Source organism: Hippocampus guttulatus, chromosome 1 (genome assembly GCF_054856545.1).
Source record: "Hippocampus guttulatus isolate MCC_2025c chromosome 1, RoL_Hgut_1.0, whole genome shotgun sequence".
Taxonomy (NCBI): domain Eukaryota; kingdom Metazoa; phylum Chordata; class Actinopteri; order Syngnathiformes; family Syngnathidae; genus Hippocampus; species Hippocampus guttulatus.
Window position 1 is genome coordinate 27,319,402 of NC_141261.1, and position 16,929 is coordinate 27,336,330.

General features: G+C 42.3%; 1 protein-coding gene across 10 annotated transcripts in view; it reads right to left on the bottom strand.

Annotated features, from left to right (window-relative positions):
• rap1gapa (RAP1 GTPase activating protein a) overlaps positions 1-16,929 on the bottom strand; it is a 96,538-nt gene that overhangs the window by 72,410 nt on the left and 7,199 nt on the right. For 2 of the 10 annotated variants that reach the window (XM_086123984.1, XM_086123976.1), the window contains exon 1: positions 12,353-12,562. The exons of 2 other annotated variants lie outside the window; for them this stretch is intronic. In XM_086123984.1, coding sequence (XP_085980110.1) covers positions 12,353-12,396 — 44 coding nt within the window. In that variant the 5' untranslated portion in view covers positions 12,397-12,562. Of the gene's footprint in view, positions 1-3,891; positions 4,045-12,352; positions 12,565-16,929 lie in introns of those variants that run through there. 6 more of the 10 variants (XM_086123907.1, XM_086123890.1, XM_086123916.1 and 3 more) reach the window with 5 other exon arrangements.

Sequence of the window (16,929 nt, forward strand, 5' to 3'; positions counted from 1 at the left end):
AAGATTTGGAAACATAAGGCGGAAAAGCATGGCCACAACACTGACCAAAACAACAGTTTAATCAACTCGACGGATGACCTCCTTGTACGGAGTTCATAATCCATTTCGCAGAACATAATTTGCAGGCGGCGAAAAAAGTGTTTTCATCCGTTTTTACCTCAAGTATCTCGACAGAGTGGTCATGAACGCCTCTCAAGTTGAACGTACGCCTCTCGAGTTGAATGGAAGGAGCGTAGCACCATCTAGTGGAGGCATTGTAGAGTGTGCCTTATAATGCGAAGTGTCCAATGTATGAAAAAAAAATTACAAAATAGCCATTCATTGAAGGTGCGCCTCATAATCCAGTGCGTCTTTTAGTGCGGAAAATCCGGTATATACAGTATATATATACATACAGTATATATACACACATACTGTATATACACACAGATCTGTCCTGTGTGTGGTGTTTGCATGTTCATCGCGGTACCCGCGTGGGGTTTCTCCGAGTCTTCCGGTTTACTTCCACATTCCAAAAACATGCATGGGTGATCTCAAACTCGCGGCCCGCAAGTCAAATGCAGCCCGTGGGACGGCAGTTTGTGGCCCCCATCTTTAATATGAAAGATTGATGTTAGTACGGCCCGCAAGTTTGCTATAATATACTGTGTCAAACCGTCCCCTCACATGAACGCTATCAGTCTCAGTCAGAGTGCGTGCACACGCGCACACACACACACACACACACACACGCTCACAGTGTTGTGAGCGGAACTTAACAAACCTACTAATCACGGTGGGGTGTATGACTCTCGAGGGCGAGACATCAACCGGACTTGTTCTCAGCACGTCGGTGAAACACTGATACTGAAACACCTACACAAAGTGGAATTATATAGATTACACAGCCCCAAACATGTCTTTTTCAAAGCCCGCAGTGAAGAGAAAGGTTGTTGATGAGCAAAGACAATTTCAGGAAAAGTGAGAAATGCAATATTTCTTTGTTGAGCACAGGGGCACCCCGATGTGTTTTATTTTAACAGAGAAAGTGCACCAGGAATACAATTTGAAATGTCATTATACAACTAGACATGCGGAGGAGTATGCAAAATACCAGGGAGATGAGAGAACCAACCGAGTTGCCAGTCTTAAAACACGTTGACTGAGGCAACCAGATTTCAGCAACCAAAGAAAATACCGCAGTCGAAGCGAGCTATGTGGTCAGTGACATGATTACTAAAGCGGGAAAGCCATTCACAGGAGATGAATTTGTCAAAAAGTGCACATTACAGGCTGCACGTATTGTCTGTCCAGAAAAGAAAGGTCAGTTTAGCAACATCAGCCTTTCTGCCAACTCCGTGGCAGAGCACATTTCTGACCTATCAAATGACATTTCTGATCAACTACGTGAGAAAGAAAAATGTTTCGTCACAGACATCATCGACAGTGCCCAGCTTGCAATGTATGTCCATGGTGTTGACGACAATTTTGAAGTGATGGAGGAGTTGCTCACAGTAAATCCAATTCATGGCCAGACCACCGCGCAGGAGATATTTCACCAGCTTTGTGATGCCATTTAGAATGCCAGTTTGCCATGGAAGAGGTTTGTTGGAATAACAACCGATAGAGCTTCATCAATGACAGGGAGAAAAAAAAAATCGACTGGTGGCACATGTTTAAAAAAAATAATAATTGGAAGAGAAGGGTGTAGAGGAGGCCATAGCTCTGCATTGATGTGCTAGATGTCCCTCCTGTGCTTCAAATGGAGCTCATTGACCTTCAGTGCAACACTGAACTCAAAGCCAAGTTCAGGGACGTAAGTGGAGAAGCTGACAAGCTTGGGCAATTTTGCAGGGAAATGACCCCCAGCTTCCCTGAGATTTCCTGAATGTTGAAGCGGACCATGTGCCTTTTTGGGAGCACGTACTTGTGCGAAAAGCTCTTCTCCACCTTGAACTTCAGTAAGTCCAAGTACAGGTCCAGACTTACTGATGAGCATCTTCAAGCCCGACTGAGGCTCTCAACTGCTTCCTCCCTCAAGCCAAATGTGGCTCAGCTATGCGAGAAAAAGTGCCGCCAGGTCTGTAGCAGCAAGAAGTAGGCAAGAGAAGCCATGTTCAGGACAGTTCATGTTCCACGTTTCATTCATATTAAGAAACGTTAAAGAATTGTTCATACACACATTAGAATCTGAAAAAAAAAGAATTCCATTTCTCTCGTCAGCAATTACATGGGGTTTCTTCAGTCATCTATATCTGCTGTATTATTGTTATCATTATTATTTTATTTATTTATTCCCGATGATTGATCGATTTTCTTCAAAATCTGTTTATTTATTTTATTCATTTTATTTTGTGTTAAAAAGAGAGATATTTGAAAACACTGAAATGTTTTTATCAGAACTTTTCTTGTGGAAAACCTGATGCGGCCCAGCCTCACCCTGACTATGCCTCCAGTGGCCCCCAAGTACGTTGAGTTTGAGACCCCTGCTCTAAATTGTTCATCGGTGTGCGTGTGAGCGTGGGGCTGTCTGGCAACCAGTTCAGGGTGTACCCTGCCAACTGCCCGAAAACAGCTGGCATAGGCTATATACATATACACATTTATTTTTGCTTGGCTCTCGACGAAGGCGGCCGCTTTTTTGCCCTGCTCCTGCCCCCCCCCCCTTGCTCGCCACTTAGTCTATGTGCTGTCCTTGTACTGTCTTTTCCTAGCCTCCGCTGTATTTTTCATCCTAAAAAACAAACCATGGAATTGGTTGGCTGGTCTCTTGATGCAATCGACAAATTTTTCTCAACGAGAAGAGCAGGCAGTGGGGAGCCTGCTTGCCCCTCGGGACATTTGCTGCCGGGTACACCCTAGATCCACGGAGGAAGCGGAGAATGGTGTGCCTGTCAATACTGTCCGTTGAGGAGGAGGAAGACATCTACATTATCGGCCTTCTGATAGCAGGTATGCTGCAGTTTGGTGTTAGCAGTTTCCTGTTCTATCGCAAAATCCAACCGACGGGAGTAGCTTTATTGGAAGTGAAGAAGCTGCCGGTCATTCTCGATGGTCTAGCGCGAATATCCAACACTCAGACTCAAGCGGTGACTGAGCTCAACCGCAATTGCGGTTCTGGAGCGTCTCCGTACGATCGACAACAACATGGAGAAGTTGGAATTCTCACTTCGGAAAGGAATTGAGGATTTGGCTGATCGGTGACAGTGAAGGGATACAGCCACGGTCTCAAGGCCACCTGAAATTGTTGGCGGCCGTCCCTCCAAAACAAACAACGCTATTTGGACCCCTTTCCCCTGGATGGAAGGTATGCACGGAAGCTAGTGCCCCCACCATCACCCCCTCCTTCTCGGCCATGGACTGATAAGCCAGGACTGTCTTCATGAGCAGAATTTGACGAAGCAGCTGCGGCCTGTTCACGCATACACATACACAACCAGACAATCACACGCGCATACACATCCTCATCCTCACCGCCTTCATCGTTCCTCTTCTTTTCCCCCGCGACGTGGAATGATTTGCGGAGCGCACGGAGGACTGTGCAGCTGGTCGGATGGGCCGCGTCGCGGTCACCCCTACCCCCTCCCCCCTTCCCATTCATCCTCCCCCTCATTACATGTTATGTCTTGTGACTTGTTGTAACTGTCATATGCTTATTTATGTGCTAGGGTCTTTTTTTTTATCCTGGACTTAAATTATCCTCAGAAGAGGATAGTTCGAGCGTGGGTTTTTTTCCCTCTCCCTACCCAGTGTTTTCCTTTCTGAACTCTGACTCTAAATTTCCCCATTGCGGGACAAATAAAGGATATCTTAATTATATATGTGTGTGTGTGTGTGTGTGTGTGTGTGTGTGTGTGTGTGTGTGTGTGTGTGTGTGTGTGTGTGTGTGTGTACACATACATACAGTCATACCTCGGTTTTCGACCATAATCCGTTCCAGAAGGCTGTTCAAAAAGCTATTTGTTCGAAATCCTAAACTATTAGGAGCTCATACACTGTGCAGAAATAACCACAAAAAAAAAAAAGTCAGATTTGCATAAATCACAACAAACACGTCTGCTCACAATGAACGCTCCACGAGGAAGCGTCACTTCCTCGTGCAAGGGAGCCGAGAGGAGTCAAATGGTGTATTCGGGTTTTGTTAGTTTAGCCGAAAACCGGTTTTCGGTCATAATCCGAGGCGTAAAAATCTTGAATTTTCTCATCGAAAACCGATTTGGGCGAGAACAGAGACATTCAAAAACCGAGGTTTGACTGTATACGCACGCACGCGCGCACACACGCGCGCGCACACACACACACACGCGCGCGCACACACACACACACACACTTTCGACCTCTTATCCAGGGTCGGGTCGCGGGGGCAACAGCATTAGCAGTGAAGCCTAGTCTTCCCTCTCCCCAGCTCTTCCCGGGCTCGACTCTGAGTCCCTCCCAGATGACCCAGCTTCTCACCTTGTCTCTAAGGGAGAGCCCGGACACCCTGCAGAGAAAACCCATTTCGGTCGCTTGTATACGGGATCTTGTTCTTTCAGTCACAACCCACAGCTCGTGACCATAGGCAAGAGTAGGAACGTATATCGACCGGTAAATTGAGAACTTTGCCTCTCGGCTCAGCTCCCTCTTCATCACGACGGATCAATACAGAGTCTGCATCACAGTAGACGCTGCACCGATCCACCTCTCGATCTCACGCTCTATTCCACCCTCACTCATGAACGAGACCCCAAGATACTTAAACTCCTCCAGTTGAAGCAGGATCTTATCCCCGACCTGGAGAGGGCACGCCACCGTTTTCCGACTGAGGGCCATGGTCTCAGATTGGGAAGTAAGAGATGCAATACTAAGGTCTCCAAAGTGGCCCCTCTCATATACATACAAAAGTGAAAAGTAAAAATCCTAAATTATTATAATATTACAATAATATTACATTATTAAGATAATAATGTAATATTACTAAATACCTTTAAATGACACGAACTTGTAATGTCTTACCTTGTGGAAGTAACTTGTCTAACACTGGCCCTCATTATTCATGTTGGGTCTTTTTTTTCTGGTCTTTCTTGTTTCCTGTCTGTTATACATAAAGAAGAGTCTGTTTGATATGCTACGATGGAGAAATGTAGGTTAGAACAAATGTGCATGTGGTTCATGTGTGATATTTGCACAGCGCAAACAGTGTGCGTTGCCTGCTTTTCGCTTGAAAAAAGTAGATCAACTTGATGAACTGGTTCATTTGTGTCAAAGGAGGGAAGAAATATTGCTTCTCGCTCTCTCTGCCCTCTCGACTCGTGATCAAACATGAGCCTGTTTCCATGGAAATGAATATCAGGAAACTCTGGGCCAGCGCTTCTCAAACTGGTGTCCCCCCGTAAAGCCATTTTCACTTCATGCGAAACAACACTGCAAAAAGCCAGAGAGGGCAAGCTAATAGCATTGTTGTTGTGCAGTTATAACAATGTCTAATTGAACACAAAGATCGCAGCAACAAATGAGGCAGACAATACAACAATACCCACAGGCATATACAGTATTCTTTATCCTTTTCCAAAAAGCCATCATATAACTGCAGCTGACTGAGGCCTGTCTCCGTGTATAGCCGCGCGCGCACACCAGAAGGAGCAGCACAATGTCCACTGAATAGAAGAAAAACAATGTTTCCTTATATTGCATTTCAATACCGTATTATTTTATAACGTGCAATTTGATAGAGTGCTATTTTTCCTCATCTAGCCAAAAACATTAAAAAAATCTGTGGATTTTGTTTTTGAGAGACCTGAATGGATTGACAGCATTTCCGTTCATTTCAACAAGAGTGATGATTTCAGAGACAGACAGACACGCACACACACACACACACACACACACACACACACACACACACACACAAACACACAAACACACACTTGACATATTTGACATTACGACATCTATCTTGAAAATAGGAAACTTTTGAATTCCTGTGGTCCTTCTATTTAACTGGCATTCAGATTATGAGGTGACTTGGTGTCCCTGGTCCTTAAAAGTCGGAAGTCCCCTCTGCGTCCAATTCAACATAAGAGCAACTTTCAAGGTTCTGTTTCCTGCTTCACATGTCCAGTGAGCTGTGATATGTTATCAATTCAGCAAACATGGTTTCTTGCAAAATAGGTCAACAAGCTCCTGGATAAATCATCTTAAAGCAAACAAGTGTGTTGTTCATCTCACAATCAGCTGCGCTGACCCGGCCTGGAGGCAACATTCTAAATGTGAATTTCAAGTGGTAGTCCAAGTGCAAGCCGCGTGAGACAAACATATCATTCAGTAAATCATTTTCAAAAGCAACTTGACATAGTGTTTCACATTTCGCACAACCATGAGATCCTCCAGAAATTTAAAGCATTCATCTCAAGTCAACAAGCTGGACTTTTTTTTCTGACGATTGATTGCCGGGCTTTATCACAACAAAATGAGGACGCAAAACCTGTTGGCTGCATTTACTTTGGTTTCAAAGCCGGCATTAAGTGAAGCTGTGAAAAATATATATAGACGACTCACAAGGGCCGCCTTGACCTACTGATAGTCCCCGGGGCTAACCCTCAAATATAGGCCCCACGCCCCAACCCTGAGATGCTCAAATCATTTTTTCAACATTGACAAACAGATCAGCAGGCATATTTTTGCATTTCCTCAATGTTAACAAATACAATAGCCAACAAATCAGAATTGTGACACGTTCTACTTTTCATAAACCAACAGTCATATTTTCAACCACTTCTATGAGTAAAAAAATATATTTGAGCAGTATTGAACTGACATAACAAACAACCACACTTAACCAAATTAGCAGACGTAGTGCAGTCTTGAGCCTTTGATACTTGCTCGGATCAAAATGCAATTTAAAAAGTAATAGATAGCATACGAAAGATGACAGGGCTACAGACGTTGGCATCACACATCCTATAATCCCCAGCGCCAAATGTGAACGTTGCCATTTTGGCAGGGTAAAGAACGTGTCTCTAACTTGAGGAATCGCAACACTTTGACAATGGTAGAAAGTTGTTTTGTGCACCACAACGAGAGGGGCCAAAAGAAAAGGGCGAATTCGACAGGCTACCAAAAGTAGAACAAATGAAATTGTCGCGTATGGCTCCTCCGACCTGAAGGTCACTCTCCAGCGTCGGGGTTGCAGAGAGCGAGCGCCCCATCCTGCCGGAGTGCCCGTTCTACAGCGAGACCGCGATGCCACGTGAGCCCACATGCCGTGCTTCTCACACGCTCCGAGCGAGGCCGTCCAGTCCCGGCTGGTCTTCACTCCGCACCGCAATGGTAGCAGCCATCATAGCGGCAGGCGCGGGCAAACGTGCGGAGCCAGTATGCTTGTCTCAAAGATGAAAGCCATGCAATTCTGAGTACACAAGGCCCGTAACCTCAACTTTGAAACTTTCCAAGCATTTGTACAATCGCAAGGACTAAGCAGACTTCTTCCATCTGCCGTCGTGATAGTTGGAAAAGCACTCCTGGTGCTTCTGTGATATCCAAGCTGTCAACATTGCACATGTCTCTCATGATGTACTTTTCATCAAAGTGAGATGTGAATTCACTTGGACAGGATATTGACTGATAAACCGCCACCATTACAATCCTGTCAGCTTGGCTGCGTAAACAAATGCAAGCTGGGATCAGTCAAGAGAGTTAATCGTAGAAAGATCTAAAAAATAAGAATAAAAATCACCAAATCACCAAGGTTTGTTACAGGCTTCCTTTCTGGAAGAATAGTGTGTACTAAATATAGAGACTAGTGTTACTTGTGTAACTAGCATCGGCCATTTGTTTGGCCAATTTGGGCCGGCTGATTGATCGGTTGGCCCCTTTTCATTTTATGCTTCACAAAATCATCTTGTGGGCCGGGATAAAACTGCTTGTAGGCCTGATCCGGGCCGCGAGCTGTATATTTGACACCCCTGTTTTATTGCATTTAGCGGACACGCCACAGTGTTTAAAAGTGGAGATTTTTCATGGTTTTAAAGCCCTCATTTAGTATACTCAGCAATGTTTCAATAAACTTTGGCAAGTTTGTTCCCAACACTCTGTGCTGTGGCAAATTTAGAAGACTTTTAAAGGGACTTTAAAAGATCTACAGTCAAAATCCCAAAGTGTTTTGACTGCATGCGACATGTTCAAATGAAAATAACCCACGCAAATACGAACTACTTTACTATTTATGACTGAGAAGCGAACATACAATCGATACCGTCAGCACACAGAAGGAAAACAAGCCTGAACTGTACAAGAGACTGAATGAGCCTTTTGACAAACGCGTGTGTCAAATAGCTGAGTGTTCTCATTTAGCTCCACTACAAGTTCTAGTACAGTATGCGGCGAATCTGCACACACACACACACACACACACACACACACACACACACACACACACACACACACACACACACGTCAAAGAGCCATCCATCAGCAGAATCACAACAAACAAACTCATTATGCGGCCATTCACGTGGCAGGTATCAGATGTGATGGTCAATATTGATATGGTGCATTCATATTGACATACATCAGAAAGCATTTAAACGGCTGACATCGTAAAAAAAAGAAAACGAAAACACTAGTATTGCTGTTTCAAATCCATATTATTCCTTTCATGAATACTTTCCTAAAACAAGCGTATTTCATTACTTTAACATGAAAGTGGTAGTGGCTTTTTGTGCGCATCAAACTGTTTGTCTTTTGTGCCAAGAGATCCTAATAATTATTCGACACAATTGACAGTGAAAGTGTATTTTTACTTTTGTGCTAAAGTACATTTCAGGTGTGTATTTTTTTTCTTTTACTTAAGTACATGAGTTGAATCAGTTTGTCTACTTTTACTGGTCTTTTCTAGTATCTTTAGTACAGTGCCTCAAAATAAATACACATTAGCTGTCAGAAAAAATATATATTGTGTCACATGAGGATGTAAGGAAATATGTGTTGAGCACTGTTACAATCTTTCAGAGATGTGAGAACCTCCCTTGCTGTAGGGAAAGCAAATCATCCCATTTTGTCTTGTGATACACATTCATATAACACAAAGAATTACTGTATAATCGGATGCCACCTAATTAGCAGCATGAAAAAGATCTGAATCTGGCCCAGTGTCTTGTTCATCGGCAGATGGCTTGAAAAGCATTGAAGCGCGTAAATATGCAAGGTGGACTGCCCGAGTAGGCGCTTAAGAGCCCTCCGCTCGGCCTCCATCTCCTGTTTGTTTGGCCTCTGCCCTTGGAAAAGCACTTGAATGGCCTCCTGTCCTCAAGTAGCCCTGCCTCACGGTCCAATCAACTTTTGACATACAAAAAAACAAAAAAAAGACCCCCCAAACACACACACACACACTCATCCACACTTCCATTGCCAGTACAATAAGTGTCAGGCCGGAGGACATCAAATCTCTCTCAGCAACAGCCGCCCATCTTTTCTTTCATACAGCAGGCTCATATGAACTTGGCGACTTTGAATGTGAGTTACTTTATTTTGAGACAGCTACAACATACAAACAGCAGCGATTTGGTGGAATGGCTCTAAAGGTAAATTCTTTTCTAGTAAAAACAGGTTAGATTTGACTTATATATATATATATATACAGTATATACTGTATATATTATTATTTTTGGCTTACTTTAGGAAAAGTCATCCTTCAATGTACCTTAAATCTTTTACGTGCAAGGATATCTTTTAATGGCTCTCAGATGTCAAAACAGGTCAAATTTGACCAAAGAAGCGTGTAAGGGTTAAAAAAAAAGTTTTGTTTTTTTGGCATTTGAATGAGACAAAATTCTTCCTGTGCGTCATCATGACGCCAAGCATGACATTGTTGATATCGCCTGACGGTGTTCCCCTCCCGCGTCCACAGATCGAGGATTGTGCTCTTCTGAGGACAACGCTCATCCGTCTAATTTAGTTCACCAGCAAGTGCGCGTGAGGGGACGAGCAACAGAGCATATACTGTAAACTCCTATCATGCAGGCATGTGACCGGCTTGATTTCGCATTGCATTAAAATATCCCAAACTGGGACTAGCAACTAATACTGTGATTGCAGGCGACATTTGTGCTAAAAAGTAGAAAATGCAAGTGCACAAATCGCCTCTGAAACAGTGTCTCAGTCATGCTTTCCATTTTCAATGGGCAATCCAAAATGAAAAATCGGAAAAGTGACTAATTTTTACTGGTCAACTGGGTGGAGATAAACGTGAGTCCAAAAGCAAATCTATTTTTAACCTTGTCGCGTGAGCAGAATGCCTTTGCGCTGGCAGGTGGACCTTCCGCCTCCACACCCTCGACCATTCAATAGCGTTTGTGTAGTTTTGTGATTGGCTGGTAAAAAGTCAGAAAACCTTTTCACTTTACTTATTTATTTATTCTTTAAATGTTTCTCAACACTTTTTTTAAACAAAATTTATGAGATTATAATTATTTGTTTTACCCACTGCATTTCAACAGGCCTCACTTGTGCATGGATTTTAGCTTTGTGGACTGGGAAAGTCCCTATGCCCCACGGGGGTCGACTGTAGAATAAATATACAAGTGGTTTAAATAGATATATCACTCCCTCTACTTGATCAAATATCTTCAGAGTTTTTCGAGTTAATGGTTAATTGTTAAAAAAAAACATTTAATGCATCTCTCAGTTGTAGTTTACTGCCAAATTAGGCAAACAATATAGTTATACCTTGTGTATTTAAAATAAACATACATTTTAGCTCTTTACTCTGCTATCTCACTGTCAAGGCTAAAAATAATCTATTTTGTGGTGCTTTAACAGATTTGATGTAAAAAGTGCAGAGACACAATATAACAGTGTGAACGTTTATAATCTTTATCCTCCACGTAAAACTAATTTGTGCCTTACTGATGAGCACACAACGGCTGAGACATCTCAATGAACAGTGCCATATTTTCACGACAATACTGCGCACTGCGTATTGTCAGTTACGGGTGCTGTTTCCGTATTTAAAACATACACAAGACGCAACGCATTAATGGACGCGGGCATGGTAAAACGTATGCTATCTTAAAAAAAATACAGTAGCATGCATGCACGTAGCGTATGTTTTTAAAAAGGTAGAGGGAGCAAAACTGAGTTTGGTTGTACTTTATTGAAGTCTTGAACAATGTACTCATGTTATTTTTTTATCAATCCTCATCCACAAATCCATCAAAGTCCTAATCTTCTGTATTCGAAATGAACAGCTGGGCAAGTTCTCCATCAAACAAGCCAGGTTCCCTAGCGTCTTTGTCAGAGTCGGTCTCGTTGCCGTGCGACTCCTCATAAATGATGCCACCTTTTGCGAAAGCTCGAACAACAGTGCAAACAGACACGTTAGCCCCAGCATCCACAATCCATTCAGAAATTGTGGCGTTACTTGCCCAGCGCTGCCTCCCACTTTTAGTTAAGGTGTGTTCAGCATCGTTCCCGCACCACTCGCAACTTAACTTAGAACTCCCTGTTCACACCGATGTCCAGCAGTTGTAGTTCCTTTGTCAAACTTCCCAGAATGATGGCAAGGTCAGAGTTCATTTGCTGCACTTGTTTTTTCACAGCAGCTGTGAGATGGCCGTGCATGGGCTTAAAGATCAACAGGGATGATATATATATATATATATATATATATATATACATTATACACAGTATATGTGGCATAAGTCTGTGTTTTTCTGCCCCAAGGTGACCAAGACCAGGCACAATGCCCATTCACTTTTTAAACTCAATTTTATTGTCATTGCTGACTACATACATCAAATGCATTATATGGGTGTTCATGGGAAGACTTCAAGTACAACTGGAGAGTGAACATAAACACATTTCCAAATGCATTAAATAGGCAGAGATAAATTAGTGCCCCTGTTCACTTTCTGTAAAAAGTGAATCATGGGTGTCCAGTCGAAGCTTGTGGCACACACCTGTTTACTTGGCTTGAATTTGCAGTACAAGCAGAGAAGAAGCAAAATATCATTAGTGAAACTCAACTTTACAAAGCACGTTTCCAAATCAAGAGTGGCCCATTAATTCCTCTGGGTTGAAGCATCAAAAAAACTCAAGTCAAGCCAAGTAGAACGTTATTGTCAAATGCGCTGTATGTGCAACATACAGCACAGATGAAATTTATTCCCTCTCAACCAGACAATAAGACAGCAAGAGGAGCCGTTTAATCGTCATTAAACTGCAGTGATAAATACGATGGCAATCCAAAACATGGAGCCGACCACGCACACGCATGCACACAAACGAGAATGTGCAAAGTCATCAAACCCGGAGTCAGTCCGAGCTACAAAACCAAACACGTTCTATCACACGTTCGTATCATCACGTGCTTCAGGAGAGTGAACTAGACCCTTACCCTCCATAGGCTCCAAAAGTGAAACTCCTCTTTCTTTGCGGCATACCTGCTGTGACTGAGTCCACCGAGAGCTGAATGGACTCGTCACTTTATTCTGACGGAGCTTTTGTGTTAGTCCACTGCCCCCAACTGCCTCTTCTTTGCTTACACGCCTCCTTCACAAACAGGGAGGGAAAGACAGAGGATGAGGGGCATGGATTTGGAATAGGGGGTGCTGACAACGTCAGTCTCCTGCGAACCGCAAAGTGTAGTGGCATACAGGCGTACCCCTTTGGTGGGCGTTCCTAAATGTGTATAGGAAAATGAATTAATTTATTCCCAGCAGTCACCTATGTGTATTTCGTCTCTGCTTCCAGGACGTGAATGTTGTTTATTTGTTTATTTTCTCCAATCAGATTTTAGACTGTATGTGTTCACGTGTGAAAGCAATCTACTACAATGGACAGTTTCTTTAACCAATCAGATTTTAAATTCTTCACAGGGCCATGACGTCGGTATTTTCCACCCTTTGATTGGTTGGTGGGAGCAGGTGTTATTTCAGCCGAGTTGGAGTAGCAAAACACGTCATTGTGGCATTTTAAATTCATGATGTATATATATAGAGAGAGAGAGTTAAATCGAACCACAAGCCATGTCTTATTTGTTTTTAAGATGTTTTTGAAAACGGTTTCCTGTCGATACATGTAAACGCTGAAATTACCCACCACTTTTTCCTATACACAGTGGACTAAAGAACATGTATTGCAGTATTCTCCATCTCCACTTGTTGCTGATGGTGAGAAGCAAAAGATATTTCTGGAAAAGCAATGTCATGCTCAGAAGTTTCTGCAACACTCACTTGGTAATCTGTCATTGTTATTGTAAATAATGCCACGTGATAACTGGGACATGTCTTTGTCTCCCATGATCCGGGATGGGTAATGGTGCTGTGATAAAAAAAAAAAAATTGTATTATATAATAATATTATATTTTTATTGGGTAGATTTATCAGCATTTTTGAATAGATATATTCTTTGAGGTGATAAAAGAAAAGTGCCGTCAATTATATGCAGATGTTCACTATTCGTGGGCCAGCCCGGTCGCCCCACACACCACACACACCCCACAACCCACAAATAACAGGGATCCACTGTAGTGTTAACTTATGATATCATCATTCACGAATGGATGGCAGACATCACTTAGTTGCACTTGCACCAAGTCTACAATCCTCTTTACTACTTGTACAACATGAGTAGGCTTAATATTTTGGGTGGATTTGGAATGATATGTAGGACAAATATAGAACCTGGATAATATTACAATTTTGAGTGAGTTGATTTTTGTGAAAAAATGCACGAAATGAGTTTTTGCACTTAAAGTTTGTTTGCTGTTCAACAGTTTTGTGCCGTCCTGTAATGATCATTTTGATGCATGATGCCCTTTGCACTGAGAAAAAAGAAATCACAATATGTGTTTATTTTTGGATTCTTCAGACCCTTTTTTGTTGAAGGCTGGATCTTTTATACAAAGTACAAGCACTAAGCATGAAATATAAAATTAAATATTAAGATACTGTGATGTACAGTACGTCGGTTCAATGAAGAACAGACATTGGCATATTTTGTCCATTGTGGGACCTGCTGGGCTACTTGTTCAGCTCTCTGAAAGACAAACCGTCAAACACAGGCACTGTAATCACAGCTTGCCCTGCTCCACACCTGCACACTGAAGAGGAGGGCCACTGAACAACTTTCAAATCTCTTCATGCATTGGCCTCACATTGCTTTCTTTTGTAAGATTTCCCGAATGCAATCAAGAAAAAGATTTATGAGGGACAGAATGACCTGTGTCACAGTCACTGATGAAAGCGACAAGTCCTGAAGTCTTGTTTCTTCCTGCTCCTAGACCCCCCTTACAGTTGAAAGTGTGATTTACTTTTAAGATCAGGTGGTGTCAAGGAAAGTGATGGCCATGCGTATGTCAAAAAACAAAATGACAACGTAAGTCAAAGATAATGGCTTTCTACTTATTCATTCATTTTCATGACATGACTGCAGTCACTGACGACAGTGTATGTTGTTCATGAGACCGGACGTTTTAATCATTTATTTGTATTTCTTGATGAATTTTTATTCAGGGTGATTTTTTGTGACAATGATGTGCTTTTTGGGTCCTGGCCATGAACCAAAGAGCTGAACTGTAAAAACGTGAAAAGCACGCAAAGAGCCGCTTAAAAGGAAGGAGGGTCCTTACCCCCATCAATATTTATTCTGTATATCAATGAACACACTCCCCATTGCCGCTGTATACTTTCTAAATATTTTCCAGATACTTGAGTGAACAAGACTTCACAGAGAAGCGGATATTTGGAGAGTTTGCAGAGGAAAGGCTGCCGTCCAAATATGTACAAGTGTCCAAGTATTCAAAAGGCAATTGTGCTTTGAAGTCACTGGAAAGATACCAGGCCTTAACTCACCTTTAGCTTTCTTTTGTGTCATTATGAAAAACACAACAACAACAAAATTACGGCTTAGGATAATTTAATATGATTGCTTGGTCATCTAGTGCTGCTTACTTATTTGTGTGTGGAAAATACCCCACTTTCACATCCTTGAGACAAACTCAGTATGTAGACTACAAATAACAGTGTTGAAGAGATGGCTTGTTGCTTTCACTTTTACCCCAACAGCCGCCACAAACGCATCCGCACACACACTATTGCCTTTCACAGCGTCTTATTCCAGGTTCTGCATACGTTGGTAGGGAAGTACTTTTTACTTTTCACTTTCTACTTGACTTGAGTACCATGCTGCCTTGAGATACAAGTTCACATCATTCTGTGTCCATATTCTGGAATCAAATCAATCACTCATATCACAAATCATCATTCGCTGTAATGAACAAAAATGCCATTGATCTGTTGCAGCCTCCCAATATAAAAGAACAAAGGCGTTTTCATGTGTTGTTTGAATGAAAAAAATAGCACTCGATAATATAACGTAACATAATAAAACAGAATGTAAAGAATGTTTGTCTTTTTTTTCTTCAATGCAATGCATATTGGGCTGCTTCCTTCTTTTGGCCATGTGGAGGCAGTATAATACATACACACACACACACACACACACACACACGCACACACGCACGCACACGCACACACACGCACACACACGCACACGCACACACACACGCACGCACACGCACATGCACACACACACACACACACACGCACACACACACACGCACACACGCAAACACACGCACGCACACACGCGCACACACGCACACGCACACACGCACACACGCACGCACACACATACACAAAGGTATGTTTCCTATGACTCTTAACTGCAAAGATCTAGTTCCCGCATGATGGAGCATCAGGGGCACAGATAGTGTGCCCTGGAACACACTTCTGGCTGTAATGTACGGTTCTACGAGCGAGCAGGAATTTTCATGAAAGCTGATTAATAGACAGTAGGGGTGTTGCGCTCAGGTTCAGAGCCTTTGCTTGATGATGACAATGTCAGAAACAAAAGAAGAAAACTGTCATGCAAGAAGACAAAATAAATGGCCCAACATAAGTTTTATCAAAAAGATCATCACTGAGTCGGACAGGCAAGCAGACAGACAGACATCCCTGTGAAGGATCCGCGACAGACACGTAGATGGACGGATAGATAGATGCAGGTTAATAGCGCCCTCCTTTGGACAGCTAGAGAGGAGAATGAATGAATGAACCTTTCTTTGCATGAAGTGAAAGCATGATTTGAAAGCATCTCAAGGGGAGTGAGTACTAAGGGGTTAATACTGATGCCTTTCAGTGTTTCTCAACTTGGAGTCCGTGGTGCAAGGTGTGATTGCAAAAGAGCCGTGAAATTAAAACATCTCTAAAAAAATAAAAAAATGCACATTATGACGTTGAATTTCTCAAATGCGTAGGGCTCTAACAAAAATCCTATTCAAATTTTAAAAAATGGTTTCGATTTGTTAAGATGAATAAAATCGCTTCATTTTAAATTTTTTGGATCCTTGAATCCATTGTACTGAAACACACACAAATTGTCTTGATGAGAGATGTACACCAGATACAAATCGGTTTGAAAATTATGCTGATGTTTTGTTGTTTCTTTGAATTTGATTAACTTACACCCTTGAATCGAATAGTAGTGAGAATCGTACTGAAGTGTCGTTTGTGGAGAGATGCACACCCCTACAAATGAGACTGCGATCTTTTCCCTATCGAAACTACAGAGGGTAACAGGACTTCTTTACCTTTCTAATTCCATCTGTTTCACAAGTGTAATTCGTTGTATTGTAATTAGATCTTGCACCCATTTGCACTGTTAAAATGACTGCATGATGGTGTTATTCCAAACATATTCGGCATTCTTTTCAAATGATGAGGCTTTTGCATTTCAGCATCCTAGCATCGTTCATTTCTTAACAATGTGTTTATCGTAACGTAACAGAAAGTTCATATTTGCCTCAAAAAGTAAATGAAGACCAAAAGGTTTGCGGTCTTACGTGAGAACATGCAAACTCCACACAGGGAGGCCGGACCTGGAATTGAGCCCGGTACCTCTGCACTGTG